This window comes from Cheilinus undulatus, linkage group 15 (genome assembly GCF_018320785.1).
Source record: "Cheilinus undulatus linkage group 15, ASM1832078v1, whole genome shotgun sequence".
Classification (NCBI taxonomy): Eukaryota; Metazoa; Chordata; class Actinopteri; order Labriformes; family Labridae; genus Cheilinus; species Cheilinus undulatus.
In genome coordinates, this window is record NC_054879.1 from 29979813 (window position 1) to 29997428 (window position 17616).

A 17616-nucleotide genomic window follows, 5' to 3' on the forward strand; every position below is an offset into this window, starting at 1 on the left:
GCTGATAAAAATGAATCTATCCACTGTTAGTTGTGCCTTCGCCTTTGGCTCTTTTTCACCCTCCACAGTCTTCCTAATGTCTCACTACGCAGCCTGCTGCTGATATCGTTGTGGATTTCAGAATGGATATAAGTGGATATAAAACATATGGATATCAGGATCTCTTCACTTTTGCTGCAAAAGTATGTGACCTTTCCTTTTTAAATCTTCAACTTCAGATTACCTACACTTTATTTAATGTAAAAATTATAGTTTTATCCATTTCTCCTTCTCTATAAAAGGTGTCCATTACAAAGATAAATTATGCAAGGTATCCACAGGTACACCTCATTCTACTTAATGAGGCACTGATGTCATGATCACTTCACGAACAATTAAAAAAACTTTGCTTCTTAAATTTTCTTTTTCAAAGAGCAGAAGCATGCCAACCCCCTAAATCCCCATCCTCTGCAAGTACTGTGTTCAGGATGTGCAGTGCTTTGCTCTGATTTAAAGCAGGCAACCTCACACACCTTCATTTCTGGAGTGATGTGCAGGGTACTGCAGCCCTGAACAGCTGGAGGCTCGAGATCACAAGATCTTCCTATGTGAACTACGAGTTCACATAGGAAGAGTATGGACAGTGACAAGAAAAAGCATGTGAGCCTTTAGAAATTTTCAAGTTTTCTGCATTAACAAAATGCGATCTGATCTGCATCTAAGTCACAAGTATAGACAAACACAATGTGCTTAACCACACAAATAATTATAACATTTAAAGTCTCCATTGAACACAGCCATTAAACTTTCACAGTGCTGCTGGAAAAAGTGAACCCTGGATTTGACAACTGGTTGAACCTCCTTTGGCAGCAATAACTTCAACCAAGCATTTCCGGTAGCTGCTGATCACACCTGCACAACACTCAAGAGGAATTCCAGACCGTTCTTCTTTACAGTACTACTTCAGCTCACCCGTATTCTTAGGCTGTCTGGTGTGAACGTCTCTCTTGAGGTCATTTCACAGCATCTCTATTGGATTCAGGTCTGGGCTCTGTCTGGGACACTCCAAAAGGTGGATTTCCTTATTTTTGAAGCCATGCTGTAGTAGATTTACCTTCATGTTGAGGATCATTGTCCTGCTCCCTATGAGCTTCTGCTGGTGGACAGCCACCCTAACATTACCCCTATGGGATACCTTGATAAACACAGGAATTCATTTTCCCCTCGATGACGGCAAGCATCCCAGACCCCGAGGAAGCAAAGCAGCCCTAAATCCTGATACTTCCTCCACCATACTTCACTGTGGGGATGGTGTTCTCATGTTGGTATGTGGTACCCTTTTTACGCCATGCGTAGTTCTGCGTGTTCTTTCCAAACAATTCAACCCTAGTTTCACTGGTAGACAAAACATTTTCCCAGTAGCATTGTGGAGTGTCAAGTTGGTTCTTGGCAAACTCCAGGCCTGCAGTGATTACCTCACTGAGCATTCTGCGTTGTGCCCTCAGCGTCACCCTGGCTGGGCGCCCACTTCTAGGGAGAGTAGTCATGGTATTGTCTCCATGTGTGGACTCTTTGTCTAACTGTGTACTGGTGAATACCTCAAGTCTTTGAGATGACTCTGTAACTCTTCTCAGTCTTATGCAATTCAATAATTATTGATTGAAGGTCTTCTGAGATCGCTTTTTTGCAAGGCACGGTTCACATGAGCAGATGCTTCTTGTGAAGAGCAAACTCAAAATGTTTGAGTGATTGTAAAAGTCACAATACCTCTACACCTGGCCCAAGACATGAAATATTAGAATTAAAATTATTTGAATTATTTGTGTGGTATTAGGTTAAGCACATTGTGTTTGTCTGATGACTATTTACTGTAGAAAACTAAATAATTTCAAAGGGTTCCCATACTTTTCCTTGCCACCGTCTATATTTCTGATAGTGGTCCTTTTCCCTACAGACTGTGGAAAAGCCATTCAAGCTATTTACATTGACTGAGAGGACTTTATACAATAACAACCTCACAAATGCTCTACATTAATATTTTCACAACAAACTTTAAATACTGCTTTTTTTGCTAGGGTGTATCACAAGGGAATCAGAGATGTAATATACTTTAAAATAGGCTTATTATTTTCCCAACATTAGGTCTAAATAACTGCTACATTAGCCATCCTCTCCACTAATGGCTTTTCTAACTCAGCTTCATGAAATACAGCGAGAGAAAGAGAATAGAGAACGAAATTGATTTATCTGCTCTATGAAAGCCAAAATTATTTTTAAAATCCTCAAACCCTCAGAGTGAAAGTGATACGTGACCCATTCAGTGGAAATACAATTTCCTCTAAGTATTGATATTTTATGATATACTGCCCTATTGTAGAGCCCAATAGGAATCATTAGAGAGATTACCACTGAGAAATATTCAATGAAATTACATTTCTAAAAGGCAGATTATAATTGAAATGACCTTCTTTGAGCTCTTGCTCTTTCTATAAGAGAGAACAGTGAGCTCATGAGTAAAAGAGAGATGAAGCACTGAGAATAATGGAAGTTTTTATGTGTTCAGTGATGGCCTCTCTGCCAGAGAAGAGCTTGGTGATAAGGGAGGAAACATGCAGCAAGGACACACAAAAAGGAATGTAAAGGATCCAGACAGTATTGAACTGTCTGTCAAAGGCAGTCGAATGCTTCCTGACTGTCAGCCTATCAGTTACAGGTCTCTGCTTTGCAGAAGGAACAGGACCTTGGCTGGGATCAATACAGTAGAATACACAACATCAGTACAAGCCACAAGAATAGTACTAGTACACGGTGTACAGGGTTCAGCAACAACAACAAACATTCTCTGGAATAGATGCTACAAAGTTAATCTGTTATCCTAACCTTCAGTCTAGTCCTGTTAATAAAAGGATTTCAAAGAGATTTAAAACTGCAAAACAACTAGCAAAAAAGTCAAAAATTAATCTTTTGTTTCCTAGGAGAAATGATGCAAAATAGTCACAAGGAAATGGTCAGTCCAAAGACTTGTCTTTGGTAGATCCATAAAAAGTTTCATTTGATTAGAGAGTTAAACATTATAGGCACTAAACTACTCCAGTCTTAGCAAGCTTCTCAACTATCAGTCTGTTCTAACCACCAGTAGTCCCACTGAAATCAGAGATCTCATTCTCAAGGGAGACCTGGCCAAGAATGACAAACATGATTTAAGAGATTCCCCTCCTATTCAGGTTGTTTCAACAGCTGAAGTTTCAATTCTAATACAATACTTGCAAACATTAAACTACTGTTACCTATTTCCTTACCATAATAACAAAAATAGAGGTCTTTGATGTCCTATATTAGATGAATACTGGGTACAGATGGCCTATGGTTAGGTTCAGCCCAAGTGTGCCAGCAGCCCAGGTCCAAGTATGCCCCATGGCTCCTTTTCCACATTTCTCTCCCCTACTCCCTCATCCCTGTTTCTAACTAAATCAAATGTCCCCCTCTATCAATCAGGGCTTAAAAAACCCAAAGATATACCTTTAATTACATAAATATGCTGATAATGTTCCAGTAATAAAACATATGTAACTGGTCAGTTTAGAAATTTTGGGGCTTTTCCATAATGACTGTTGGCTTCACCAATCCAAACCAAGTCCTGCTGATTTGCTTTTCCATCACTAGTTAGGCTGTGCCAGGCTTCGCCAAGCCACATCCAGAATGGGCCTGCTCTGGAGCAGCGTGCCACAGTGACATCACAGCAGCTCGTCATTATTTGGGGAAACTTTGCAGATGTGTTTAAGTAGCAACCGCTGAACCAAACTTTGAATTACCTCAGAATAACAGCATGGACAGGCATGATCTAAGTGGACAGCTAAACCAAACAGTGCTTCCTCTTCTTCTGGTGGAACAATACAATGCTTACTGAATCCCAGTTATCTAGCCACATCGACTCAAAACTAGGAATGCGCACGCTTAGTCAGCTAAACAATTAAATTTGTCTGTCAAGTTAGCCAGTGCAAGATTTAGGAATTGATTAAACTGGTAACTTATTTTCTATAAACAGGGGCCTAAAAAATCCTGGTCAAATGCTCTCTTAAAACTGTGAATGAAGCCTCCTGCCACTAGTAACCGCTGTATCTTCAGTTAGTGGCCACTGCCCTCCTGTTAGAGTCTTCCACAGCACTACATGAGAAGCTTTGCTGTAAAAATGTCATAAGAAAAGCACAGTATATCTTCTTTTTTTTTTAACTAGAAAATGAAAATAAAGTGGTACATACGTCGGCTGTCGAGAGTCATACTCACATTTAACTAATTAACCAAAGGGAAAAAATGCCACATATCAAAGCACATTATTAATCTGCAAAGAGGAGCAAAAGTTAGCTGCTAATGTTAGCCATGCTTTCCAGAGTATGTCAGGCTCACATCGTACCCGCTGACACACAACGACCCTGTGATGAATTTGACAGTTGTCTAAGCGTTTTATCCTCTTTAGACTAGTCAGTCAAACACAATTTAAATGGGTGTTTAGCTGGGTTGGGAAATACATGTCTAGAAACATCCTTACTCAGAACACTGCGTCATCAGCTCACGACTTCCCCTCAAACAGGTAGCTCCGTTGTGGTGGAAAAGCAAATCCCCTGCCATGCTCGGCTGCCCTGCTGAGTCAAACCAAGTGGAGCCAAGCCGTTCAATGTAATAGAAAGGCCCCAACTGCCCCCTCCTTAGCTACTTAAGAGAAATAGTGCAAGTACCGAACAGTTCTTCGTTTATTAAAAAAGAAAAACAAAAAAATCAAAGATTACACATGACTTTTATCACGCTTAAAACATTTTCACACTGCTTTCTGAAAGTTATATAAAAAATAAAAATAAAAATATTGTTTTAAGGGTGATAAAAGGATGCTGAACTACCATCAGAGGATGGCTGTAGGGCATGTAAATGCTCTTTGCTGGCTGGAATTTAAAAATTAAACAATAAGAAGGCAGTACTGTTCAGTTCCCATTTGAGATGCCAAGAAATTAACAATCTCTTTTACTAAACATCGTAGTAAAAGGTCATTTTAATTTTCTATTTCAAACTGTACTCTTAAGTCTAAAGATTGTTTAATTTGAAATAACTGCAAACTAAAAGCTATTAGCCCGTTAATGGCATTGTCCATTATGTGTTAGCATAAAGCTGACGAACTAAGCTGAAATCAATTCTATTTGAGGAATTACACTGATGACAAAATTGAGCCATACATCTGCTTGACACTGTGTATAGAGCCAATCAGATGTTAAATACCTGAAACACATCAAAAAGGTTTAAATCAAACTCTATTCAACAAACACAATCTCAAAAGTAATTTTTGATTTCTCCCAAGGGAGACTTGAAAAGGCTTAACTTTTTACTTTCACCAGATCTGCATCATGATTTTATTACAGCAAACTTAAATCCCCTTAAATGTGAGAAAGTCATATTAAAGGTGGTATCTTTTTCAGGTTTCAAGTAAAGCTGCACAGTACAGTCTACTGTGGAACTGAGACTCTTCAGATGAACGGCGCTATCCCAAAGATTACAGACTTGACAGCCTCTACATGATTGCCTGGAAGACATTTAGAGCTAACCTCTGGATTCACAGGAACGAAGGAAATATCATGTCCATTCCTAAAGTCATAAAGCACCTACAACTATGAGAGATGAAGGGTTCTGAGATATTATTCTAGTGTTTCTTGAACTTTCTTTCCCTTCTGAATTTATACTCTCTACCTCTCTATAGATTGACTCTTTGGTGATTTACTTTTCTGGAAGGCTCATGACTGCACCACAGATCAGGAGTTGATCTCTTCTTCAAATCAAAACCTTTCAAAGACTTTATTAGAGCACCCTTCAAATGCCTGCTACAGAGGAGTCTCACCATCGTCTGAGGCGTTGCTCTGTCAGTGGGATGGACCTCAGGACTGCTCCAAACAGCATGAAGAACCCGGCGAGAAGCAGGGATGCCCGCAGACCTGCATGACAAAGGAAAATAGTGGTGAATAACACGGATAAGAAAAGGGGGAACAGAGGGTTAACACTGCTGAGGTTCCCAACACGTACAGTCTAGGCTTGTTATGGTTTAAGAATTGTACTCTTCCATAACAAAAAAGTCAAACAATATCAGTTCATTTAAAACAATAGTAACAAAAGTAGAAAACCTGAGCATCCCATTTTGGGTTTCTTGATTTTAATCTTCAAATATGCAGGTTAACCACCCTGTCAAGAGTCTAAACTGCACAGAAATGTTGGCAACATTTCAGTACTAATATGTGTTTGTGCATTTTAAAGTAGGGTGCCAGAATTTGTCTGCAACTTTTGATTGCCATATTCCTCTTCTATGCAACTGTTTGTGAAACAGATGTTCTCCTCAGAGTTTATCTTCATTCTTAATAAAATCAATTATTAAAACATTTGAGATAGGAATATTACAAAACAGAGACAACCGTAGCATTTCCAGATTGCTTGTTTTGTCAAACCAACAGCCAAAAACCTAAATATTTTCAATTAGTAATGATTTGAATATCACAAAAAATGAAAATCCCTCGTTTGAGAGAGCTGAGCAAGCAAATAATCATAATATTGTAAGATGCTTAAATGATTAATAATTGTTGCATGGGTAATCCAAAAAGCCTACAGTCAGTTTCACATATAGTTAAATCTCTCATACAACAGTCCAACAATAAACAGAACATTTATGGAAGAGAAAAGCTGTTTGTAATTGGTCCAGGCTGTATGAACTTTAAGGTCAGTATAGTTGCAGAATGATTACTTTCATTACATTAATAAAAAAAAAAGAAATGTCACATTTTTATAACATGACATTTAAGTGAATGTACAAAATTACAGAAATCCCTGTCACTGTGATGTTTTCAAATCAGCAGCATAACAGGCTGCAGCCACAAAAACTACTGCAGTGTTTTTAGCTATTTGCACCAAATAAACTGGCGACAAAATAGGTGATCTGGTAATGTGGTGGTGTAAAAAGACAACAGGAATCTCAAAACCTTACATAATACTGCCAGCATGACAGCAATAGTACAGACAAAGGTGCCCTTTACAAACTCAGAAGTGTCTGCTCTCAGTTTCACCCACATGACGCCCATTTAGGGAAACTCTCTCCACTTCCCTTTCTCTCTCTTTCCATGTGAGCTGTCAGCTGCTGGAGCTTTGCATAGATCTTTACATAGGTCGATAATTTAACAGCAGTTAAACAGGGATGGGGTGGAACTGAGTTTTATTGATCTTGAATGGTCACAACTTGCCAATATGAGCTTATGGTGCATGCTGGGAGTTTTTCATGTTGTCTTCTTTGGTATCCAGTCAAATTGTTGGTCTCTTCTACATCTTCTGTCACTGAATCCCTCAAAAGAAAGCTTATTTTTAAAGCTGATTCCTTCTTTTTCCCTTTAGAGCGTATTTAATTAGAAAGTTGTTATTACAGCCCAAATTCCAAAAAATGCTTGGGCACTGGGTAAAATGTAAATAGTAACAGAATGCAAATCACATAAACCCATATCGCAATAGAACATAAATAACATATTAAATGTTAAAATTGAGACATTTTACAGTTTCATGAATAAATATTATCTCATTTTGACTTTGACGAAACAACACATCTTAAAAAACTTGTGACAAGGCCATGTTTACTGTTGTGCAGCATCCACTCTTCTATTAACAACAGTCTGTAAATGTCTGGGAAGTGAGGGGACCATTTGCCAGAGTTCTGGGAGAGTAATGTTGTCCCATTCTTGTCTGGTGTAGTATTTTAGTTCCTCAACAGTTTTGGGTCATCTTTGCTGATTTTTTCCTTTTATTATGTTTTCTTTTTATGAAAGGTCTGGACTGCAGGCAGGCCAGTTCAGCACTGGAACTCTCTTACAGTGAAGCCATGCTGTTGTGATGATGCGGTGTGTGGTTTAGCATTGTCTTAATGAGATATGCAAGGTCTTCCCTGGAAAAGACATTGTCTGGATAGGAGCATATGTTACTCTAAAACTTCTTTCTATTTTTCAGCATTGATAGTTCCTTTCTAGATGTGTAAGCTGCCCACGCCATAGGCATTAGCAACCTCATACCATCAGGCTTTTGAACTATGCGCTGATATCAAGCTGGCTGGTCCCTCTCCTCTATCTGCCAGACACAGCATCCATGGTTCACAAAAAAAAAATCTAATTTTGACATATCTGACCATAGAACAGTTTTCCATTTCACCTCAGTCCATTTTAAATGAGCTTTAGCTTCAGAGAAAATGACAGTTCTGAGAGACTCTGTCTCTCTAAAATGCCACTTTTATACCAAGTCATGCTATGGTCCCTTTGCCAGTTCAAATTAGTTTAAAAATGCTCCTCTAGCTGTTTTTCATTAGTACCACTTACTTTTTCCAGTCTTTGTTGCACTGTCCCTATTTTTTTGATGCCACCAAATTCAAAATGAGCTAACATTTTTCATGAAATTCTCAGTTTCAACAACTGATGTGGTGTGGTATGGGAAAATAATATTCACCCTTCTAATAATACCAAAATTTTAAACTTTGATATGAAATTAGTAAACTTCAAATAATCAATGCCTCTTTTGCAGTCACACCAACAAAAAGAAGTCTTAGGCACCAAGTATAATTGTAAAACGTTGCAGGCAAACATTTGCACACTGTCTAAATTGCACATGGTATTTCGTTACATTGCGTAAATCTTTGAGCAATTTAGACATTGCTCTCCTATGCAATGGTCTTATGTCTGTCCATTCACATCTACCCTAGGTGATCAGACAACAAGTGGTTTGCCTTTGTGCCAGGTGTGAACGCACCCCAATGCATACTGTCGATCCATCAGCTCAGACTACATACATCAAGACAATGGACTTGCATCTAATTTGGACCTTCAGATCCCCAGTGGTAATCCTTAATACTTTACATGTGGACACACCTCAAAGCGTACTGAAAACGGTTTAATATCCAACAGCTCAGACTGCATACAGAGGTGGTCTGGTTTGACTTAATCCAGATTGGATTAGTTGCGTGGATGCAATACGTACTGGCACGCATTAATGATGTATGGGCTGTTGTTTGTATAACAGGCAGGCAAGTGAGTCCCAATGCCAGGTCAACACTGAATACACATTGTTAATGCATACTACGAATGCACACACTAGAGTGCAGTCACTTGGTATCTGAATGTCCGTAATGCATGGTTATTATAAAATGTAAACAGGGCACCTGAATTAGTCTGGGATGCCTTCATCTACATTGGTTTGATACAGAAAACACAAGCATGTATTCCTGGGCAACATTAAGGACTGTCCCCTTAACTGGAAGTAATGATGACTTGTGCTAGGAAACAAGCATGCGTGAATATTTTAAACTGGCTGGTGCTTATTTGTATGTGAGGCAGGGAAGTGAATTCTGATCTCAACCATTTGACAAAGTATGCAAAGTGTATTCTAATGTGCTAACCACCTGCAATACGATAATCCAGAATGGATGCTTTACCAGATAAAAGCAGTCAGATAGATGTCATTATTTAAAGCTTCAGTACTTTTTGGATATTATCGGTCATTAAAGCTGCACTGTGTAATATTTCACCTAGAAGCATTTAGAGGGATAAACTTGGTAAAGATGGCGTCGGATTAACTGGTGACATTTTACTTTTCCTCTCACGCTGATTTTAAGAATCTACCAGTGTCTTCAGAGACATTGATGCTACTTGGGATGAGTTTTCTGGATCACAAAATTCATTTGTGGACATAAATATAAGAAAGGAAAATTGCAGATGCCTCATCAAAACAAAATAGATGGCAGTGGCTCATTAGTTTTATATGTGACCCCACAAACACTTTCCAAGTAATGTTGACCAATCTGAAAGTCAAGTATTTGCATTGAAATTCCATGTATGAAACAAAGATATGGTAAAGATAAATGGTAATGGCTGGTCTTATGTCATCATGGCTGTGCAAGGGTTATTTTGGTGGGCCCCAGACGATTCTCAGGTCACAAATTGGGACAAAAGGGGAATTGGTTTTCTGTTTCAAGTCTCTTGGTGTTTGTAGGGTTAGCCATTTAGAAAAGGCGGGCTCGTAAAATCGTTTTGGATACTGATGTTTTCTAACCATGCAAAGCAGATGGATACGCCCATTTCCTTGTTTCTCACTGGTGAATCCATCGTGCAAATCTTCTGTCTGAACCGTTTGGGCCCAGTTAGAAAGTGACAGGACCAATCATCGATGAGGGGCAGTACTTTCGGGCACGGTGGAGTCGTGACGTAAGCAAGCAGCAACAAGAGGCCGGTGCTGTTATGGCGGAAGACATTAGCATGGATGCTGCTGAAGCACCAGTTTTATCAGAACTTGACGACATTTCTTCGCTAAAAGAAGAAAAAAGAACAGCAGTGAGTTGTCGTGTACTGTCCATAGTCACCATAGTTCGCATTATGCAGTTCTATATGGAGTTTATTTCTCGGTGCTACGCACGCACACCTCAGTAGTGGCTGCGACGTCACGTGTTTTGTTGTTCTGATTGGCCCGTAAAGATGTGACAGACGGAACATTCATCCAGTCACCTTCCAAGTTTTACTTCAAAGGCTCTGCCCTTTCCCAAACGCTGTTTATGTTTATATTTTGTGTGAAACAAATCCATCTGGCGTGTCTGGTTAGATGTTTTCTATAATGAGACAGAAAGGTCCTAAATGCTAAGAAGGCAAACTTTTGGCATCAAGTTTTAATCTGGATTGGTAGGATAACCCCAAACTGGCCATTTTGGTAAGACTTTAGTTTTTGGAGGCAGCTTTACTGGAGTAAAGTCAATAAGTTGGGAAAAGGATCAAGCCTGAACTCAGTTAGTTGCTTTACATAATGTTTCAACGTTTCACTGACACAGCTTCAAACAGGACTTTCAAGATTTACAACCTCACACCTAAACAATCAGATAAGGTGTCTGACACACTTTGTTACATCACAAAACATGTATGTCATGTAGGTCTATACTTAGATCCATATGACCTGGCTTTAAGAGCCTCTCATGGACAGCTCCTATAGTGCTGTTGATCATAAACAGTCTCAACCTTCAGGGAGGAGTGACTCCTGGAGGGAGGTCGAACATTTTCCACACGGGCAAGTCGAAGCAGAGTCCTGGGAATTTGTGTTTGTGCAGAAGAGACTGGATGGGTTTATTACACACAGGTAACAATATGTGCCCACAGAAAACTGAAGATAACATGGAGTTGTTAAAATAAAGACACTTGAATATTCTTGGTGATGAACGAGCCTCTACAGGTTTAGACAGTGACTATAAAAAAGTAGCCACCCTCTTGAATGTTTTACCCTTTTAATGATTTTATAAATCGATCATGGTCAATATCATTTGGCTCTTTGACAAAAAACAAACTCAGAAACGTCCAAATGAAAACCACACAACCACAGCAAACGACATAAACAGCCTGGATATTCCCAGATAAAAGTGTCCTGTTAAAGAACAGTCAGTTTTCCAGTAAAATACAACAGTGGACAAAGACAACAACAGTAGCGCTGACAGCGGATCAATCAAAGCATTTGAAAAGGCACCACTCAAACAAGAACGTCAGTGTAACGAGGAGGAACAACAAAAAGTCTCCCCAGCCAGTTATGACTTTCACATGATTTAAGGTATTTTTATTATAATAATGGTGCTCTGGTTTTGTGAATCAAATTCATTCTAAATGCTGTACCTTCAACTGTCAGCCTCTGAGGAGGGGGAGAGAGGACTCCATCATGTCTGCAGCTCATAGGTAAAGTTATCCTCAGATATCAGTTACAAAAGCAATCCAATGCTTAAGTCCGTGTTGAAAACAGCACGACAGAGACTAATTAGCATACTTAACAAGCTAACTTACTGTTGTATTATGATGCATTCAAGTTGGCTGGGAAATTGTAGTGTTTAAAGAATGGTATAATTATGTCAATATATCTATTAAAATAACCAAATAATTAAAAATGTATTTATTTATTAAATTTTCTATTTATTGAAGACCTTTTGGAAGGAGGTTGCAGCATTATTAATCATTTAAATGTAATTTATTCAGCCTATTTATTTCAATATAATTTAATTCTTAAAAAATCTGTGATTGTAGTGAAAACGTACTGAACCGTGACTTCAAAACCGAGGTATGTACCGAACCAAAATATTTCCGCACTGTTACACCCCTAATGTCCACTGTAAAGAACAGCGGTGGCAGCATCATGCTGTGGGGATGCTTCTCAACAGCTGGCCCTGGAAGGCTTGTAAAGGCAGGGGTTAAATTAATTTTGCAAAATATAAATATAATATAAATATGATGATTTGCAAGTACTGAAACCCATAGTTCAAATGGAAATGGCATAAAGACAACATGGGGTACACAACTAATATTAACCTCATTATGTAAGACGTTCTACTTGGTGTTTTATAAACATTTAACAACTTTCCTGGCCTTTTTTTTTCCTTCATTCCGTCATTTTGAGACACACATGTTGTTCTTCAAAATAACTTTAATTTCTCATTTTTAGATATTTCACATATGGCCTCTGTGCTCTTTTCAACTAAATAAAGGGTTTCCATGCTCTGAACATCATCAGATTTATTATATTTCAATTTGCATTCAAAGTGTCCCAACATTTTCTAAGATGGGGTTGCATACAAGACAATGCATAACATTTACAATTACTCATGGTGCAATAGTATGTCATGTGTAAGAACATCCTTGTAAGGTGGAATAATAGCAAACGTCATCATAACTTTTTAAGACTACACCGTAGGCACTTTTTTGTTACCCAGTGTGCAATAACAATTATGCATTCTTCCTCTTCTTCTTCTAGGATTTTCCTATAGTACCTTCCATAAGCATTTTTCCCTCAGCTATAAAGTGGTCACCTTTGAATTAGAAATACACCCACAACAACCACCCGCTCAAGATGAATAAGAATCATATGATGAGTTACGAAACTTCTTGGCAACATGTTGCATGTTGTGTTTAATTCATCATCGTCATCATAGTGGTTGCTGTAATGTTGTTACTGCACTGTAAATGCTTTTGTCATCTGACAGTCCAGCCCAGACATGATAAAATAATATGTGTGGGTCAGGTGATGCAGAGGAACTGGTTAGGTGAAGTGCTCTCTCACTAAAGAGCTCTTCTCCATGCAAAGGCACTTGAAAAATGTTCTGTGGTTTTAGAAACATTGTGAGTTCAAATTGTTTTAAGTGGGAAGTCTTTAAAAACTATTCAAGTGTGGGTGATCCTAAATCAGAATTTTTTAAGTTCTACTCGGTTGGACAGTGGGTAACTGAAAATCTATCATTTATTGCCTAAAAATAACAAATATTTGCTTTCATTGTGAGAAACCATTGCTTATTTCTATTATATTACTAAATTATAAGACTACTGGGTTTTCAGACCATGCTTTTGGGTGGTTTGTCAACTATCCAACAGGCAAACCAGCTGTTCAGTTATGTCCAACAATGGGATACCTCATGGTTCAGTTTTGGGGCCACTGTTATTTACTATCTCAATTGTCTTGGAAAGAATCTACTAAATTCTTCTTTTCATTTTTATCCTTGTATAGAACTTGTATTTACTGCTACAATTCTGTGAAAATCTACAGCATGCATATGACTAACTTGTTCTAAATGCAGAGAAAACTAAACTAACATTCTTAACATTTTCAAGAAAAGGAAAAACAGCATTTCCTGGAAAATTCTTACTAAATCCAGCCAAGAAACTGAGTTTGGATCTACTTTTACATGCTTTAGGTTTTTATGTTAGGAAAATTGGTCTTTCAGTGAGCATCTTCAGAATATCACCAATAAGCAGTAGGCTTTCCTAGGGTTTAATGATAGAGCAAGCCCAGTTTCACCTTTGCAACAAAAAGTGTCTAGTAAAGTCCATCTTTTTACCTTTTTCTTGATTTTGATGTACAGCATCTGTATGATTTACTGCCTTTGCTCATAATCTTAATAAGTGAGAGTGTGAGTATGCATGTGTATCCTATGCTCAGATTATGGGGTTTTCTTTTTGTTATACTGTTTGAAAAGTATAAGCAGTAACTTCTGTGTTCACATCCAGTCAAAATGTACAAGGTACAGGACAAGAAAAACATGTTTCTTTCTTTGCAGTTTACACTGTATATTGCTGTAAAAATGTTACACTAAAATAAACTACAAAATTGGCTCTTTTTAGTTAAATTATAATGTAATAATAGCAAACTTCTATTAGTGGAGTTAACAGAGTGTAAAGTAAGTCAATGCTAGCGAAATACAAGCAATATGTTTGTTTGTTCTATTCAGCTTCCTTTCTTTCTCTTTAAATCGGCAATATTTAGCAACATTTACATTCAGGCTTAGGCCAGGCCAGGCCATGTCATAACCTATAAAAACTTTTGGCAGGGAAGTTTAAACATGGCCCAGAGTTTGAGAAAATGCAAATGTTAGATTTAAATACGCTATCTCCTTCATTCACAGAAACGGAAAGCCATGAGGGCAGACTACATGGCTGAAAAGCCCCAACAGAATGTCTCTAAATTGTGGAAACAAGTTACAGTTATCAATAACAAAGACATGTCCTTGTCATCCAGTGTTGGTAGGGTTAGTGTGACTGAAAATGTCACTGAACTGCTTGGGTATTGGTGTATAGCACGACCCTGTGCTGTCTATTCAAACTGACCTTCGTAAAAGACAAAAGCCTAACCAGAATACTCAAGTATTCTTTAAAGGGATACTTCAACATTTTGGCACATTTGCCCATTGCCATAATCCCTATAGTCTTACTAATAGGTTCACTGCCTTTAGTTGGCAGTGCAAGCTATTTTAATATCGGCGGTGCCGAGTTAGGAGCTCAACTGCCAACACAATGGATTCTTATGGTATCCTGGCTTTCCCTCATCAAACTCATCAAATACACAATTCAACTACTCCAAAACGCTCTCGTGGACAAGTTGTGACCAGCACATTCACCACGCTATGAAACAATGACTTAAATTTATGTAACATTATGACACATGAAGCAAATACTCTGAACTTTTTCTTGAGTAAACCACTGGGTGGAGTGACACAGTGCAGCAGCCATGTCTGGAGTGTAGTTCCGGCTTTGCATTTAACTTTAAATCATAATGTTCCATAATCATTTCATAGCGTGGTGAATGTGCAGGTCACAACTTGTCCACGAGAGCGTTTTGGAGTAGTTGGATTGTGTATTTGATGAGTTTGATGAGGGAAAGCCGAGATACCATAAGAATCCATTGCGTTGGCAGTCAAGCTCCTAACTCGGCACCGCTGATCTAAAAATTGGCTTGCACCGACATCTATAGGTAACGAACCTATTAGTACGACTATAGGGATTATGGCAATGCAGAGAAGGGCTCTGCTCAAAAGATGTTCCCTGGGTTAGTCAAGCAGCTGCTTTGACTATGCAGGGGGGCACATGGCTAGAAATCCCTATGTAGATACACACATTTATGAGAATGTGTATTGAAAACAATGGAATTGCTCAGAAGCAATTAATCCATAGTAGTATGAATCTAAATAGGAGGGTGCAACAAGCTTTATGCTATAAAGGAGGCAGCTGGGGTGGAGGAGGGGAAGCTGGCTATTAGCTGACCACAACTAAGCTTAATGAATTTAAGATTGAATGATAAATTATTTTTGGTCATATTGCAAATTTGATATCAGTTGCTTTATTGAAGGACATTATCATTTTTATGTCCCTCGATTTGATTAAGGAAAACATACATAAAACAAAAAAAGGAGGTATTTTGTAAAACAATACAAAATCTGATACTTGAATGTTTGCATAATATGTGTACAATATCTGCTGCTGCAAAAATATGATTTATTAAACTGATGTTTTCACAGATTTCAAGTCAAAGAAATATTGCAACTTTTGCGATTTGAAAATTGCAGCTGGCCATATTGCGATTTAATCTAATTTGCAATTAATTGCCCAGCCCTAATCATGACTGTGGAATTACAAGACCAAAGGGTTTGAATATTTAACTAGGGAGTAATAAACATTTTGCATGAAACTATGAAAGTTCAATGGGGTAAGTGCATATTGGCACCACTTTTAGAGGCTAACGGGGTCGGATAAGGCGAAACCCAGTTGCCTGTTCTATTTAATTAGTAAAGTTTATATCTGCTTTCTTTTCCTTTTGATTTCTTTATTTTTTTCTTTATGTGCAGCTATGTGTCTGACATAAAGTTCTATTGTATTATATCAAAATCCTAATCTTTTAATCTTTTAACAAATACCTCATTGAAAAATTAATCTTGTTCAAGAGAAAAATCTTGCATTTGAAATGTTGCTCAAGAAAGTCTATGATTTTTTTCTAGAAAATGTATTTAGCAATTGTTCCCTGTAACTGTAATGCTATTATATATGTTGTGAAGCTGCTGCAGTATGTAAATATTGTGCTGGAGTTTACTTGTGAAACTAATACTTATTATTGATGCTTATGATTAATCCGCTGATTATTTTGTGTATTAATGTGTTATTTGTATGGTTCATTAAAATGTTGAAAGCAAGAGAAATGTGTGTCTTGATCATCAAGTAGGCCTATACATTGTGAAAAAGCTTCTTTTTGTCTATTTCAGTCAAAAACATTGACTGAAATAGACAAATAAACTTGAAATGAATTGGCAAAAATGCATTATTGGCTTTAAATGTATTGACCTTCTCAATCAATTAAGCTGTATTTTTTAAGAAATCATCCAAATAGATTAAAACAGATAAAAATCATATTGCTTTGCATTGAAATGTGTGACTAAAGCACAAAAAAAATTATATGAAAGGAAATACTGAATTAAATCACTTCCATTTGAAGAGCAAACTTTGGTAATACTCATACATCCCTGAGTATCTTGCCATCACTGATTCCAGCTTATCAAAGCATGGTGGGTTACCGTAATTTATAATTTATAGGGGTTTGCATTACTTAATACAGGGAAATTCCTTCATAAGTTTCAAAATCTCTAAAACAACAGAACAACGTGAATCCCCAGATATCACCACGAACCTCAGTGATAATACTATCAAGTGTAGGATATCAAATAATAGCACCAAACTTGTGAGTGACTGAACGATCAAAGATGTCTATGTATCATGCGTTTTAAGAAGGTGAAGTACAATTGATAAGACCTTAACTTCAAGACAGGACACAGTGTACCAAACAACTCACCTTTTTTATCCATTAACCACATGAACAGGAAAAAGGGAAGGAACCCCAGCGGGCTCCACAGCACCAGAACAGCGATGTCTGCCTTTGTAAAGCCGTAAGCGTGACCGGCTGAGACCTGAATGGGACCCCAGAAGTTCCACACCATCCCTTGCAGTAGTCCCAGCAGGCAGAAGAGCATCAGAACCAGCCATCTTCTCTTGTACACTCTGCTCTGTACTACTGGCCGAGTGTGGGTCTCACCATTCGCTGGGATGATAAGTGGCTGTCTTTCAGCCTCGGTGCTCCGACCGGCACCCATGATAGCTGCCTTTTTATCAGTCCAGTTAAAATTCCTGGTGTAACGGCTGGACAACACCGGGAAACAGACGTCTTACCGAGCGTCTGTCAGCCACACAAACAATAACAGCCGATAGCCTCTGCTTCTGTCACTCAACTTTACTGCGCATGCTCATACAGAAAACGTTC

At 38.2% G+C, this 17616-nt stretch overlaps 1 protein-coding gene across 1 annotated transcript in view; it reads right to left on the minus strand.

Annotated features, from left to right (window-relative positions):
* slc49a4 (solute carrier family 49 member 4) overlaps positions 1-17461 on the minus strand; it is a 111222-nt gene extending 93761 nt beyond the window's left edge. Inside the window, exons 1-2 of the mRNA XM_041807431.1 lie at positions 17152-17461; positions 5858-5951 (exon numbers count right to left, since the gene is read on the minus strand). Coding sequence (XP_041663365.1) covers positions 5858-5951; positions 17152-17449 — 392 coding nt within the window. The 5' untranslated portion in view covers positions 17450-17461. The remainder of the gene's footprint in view (positions 1-5857; positions 5952-17151) is intronic.
* Positions 17462-17616: the final 155 nt, after the last annotated feature.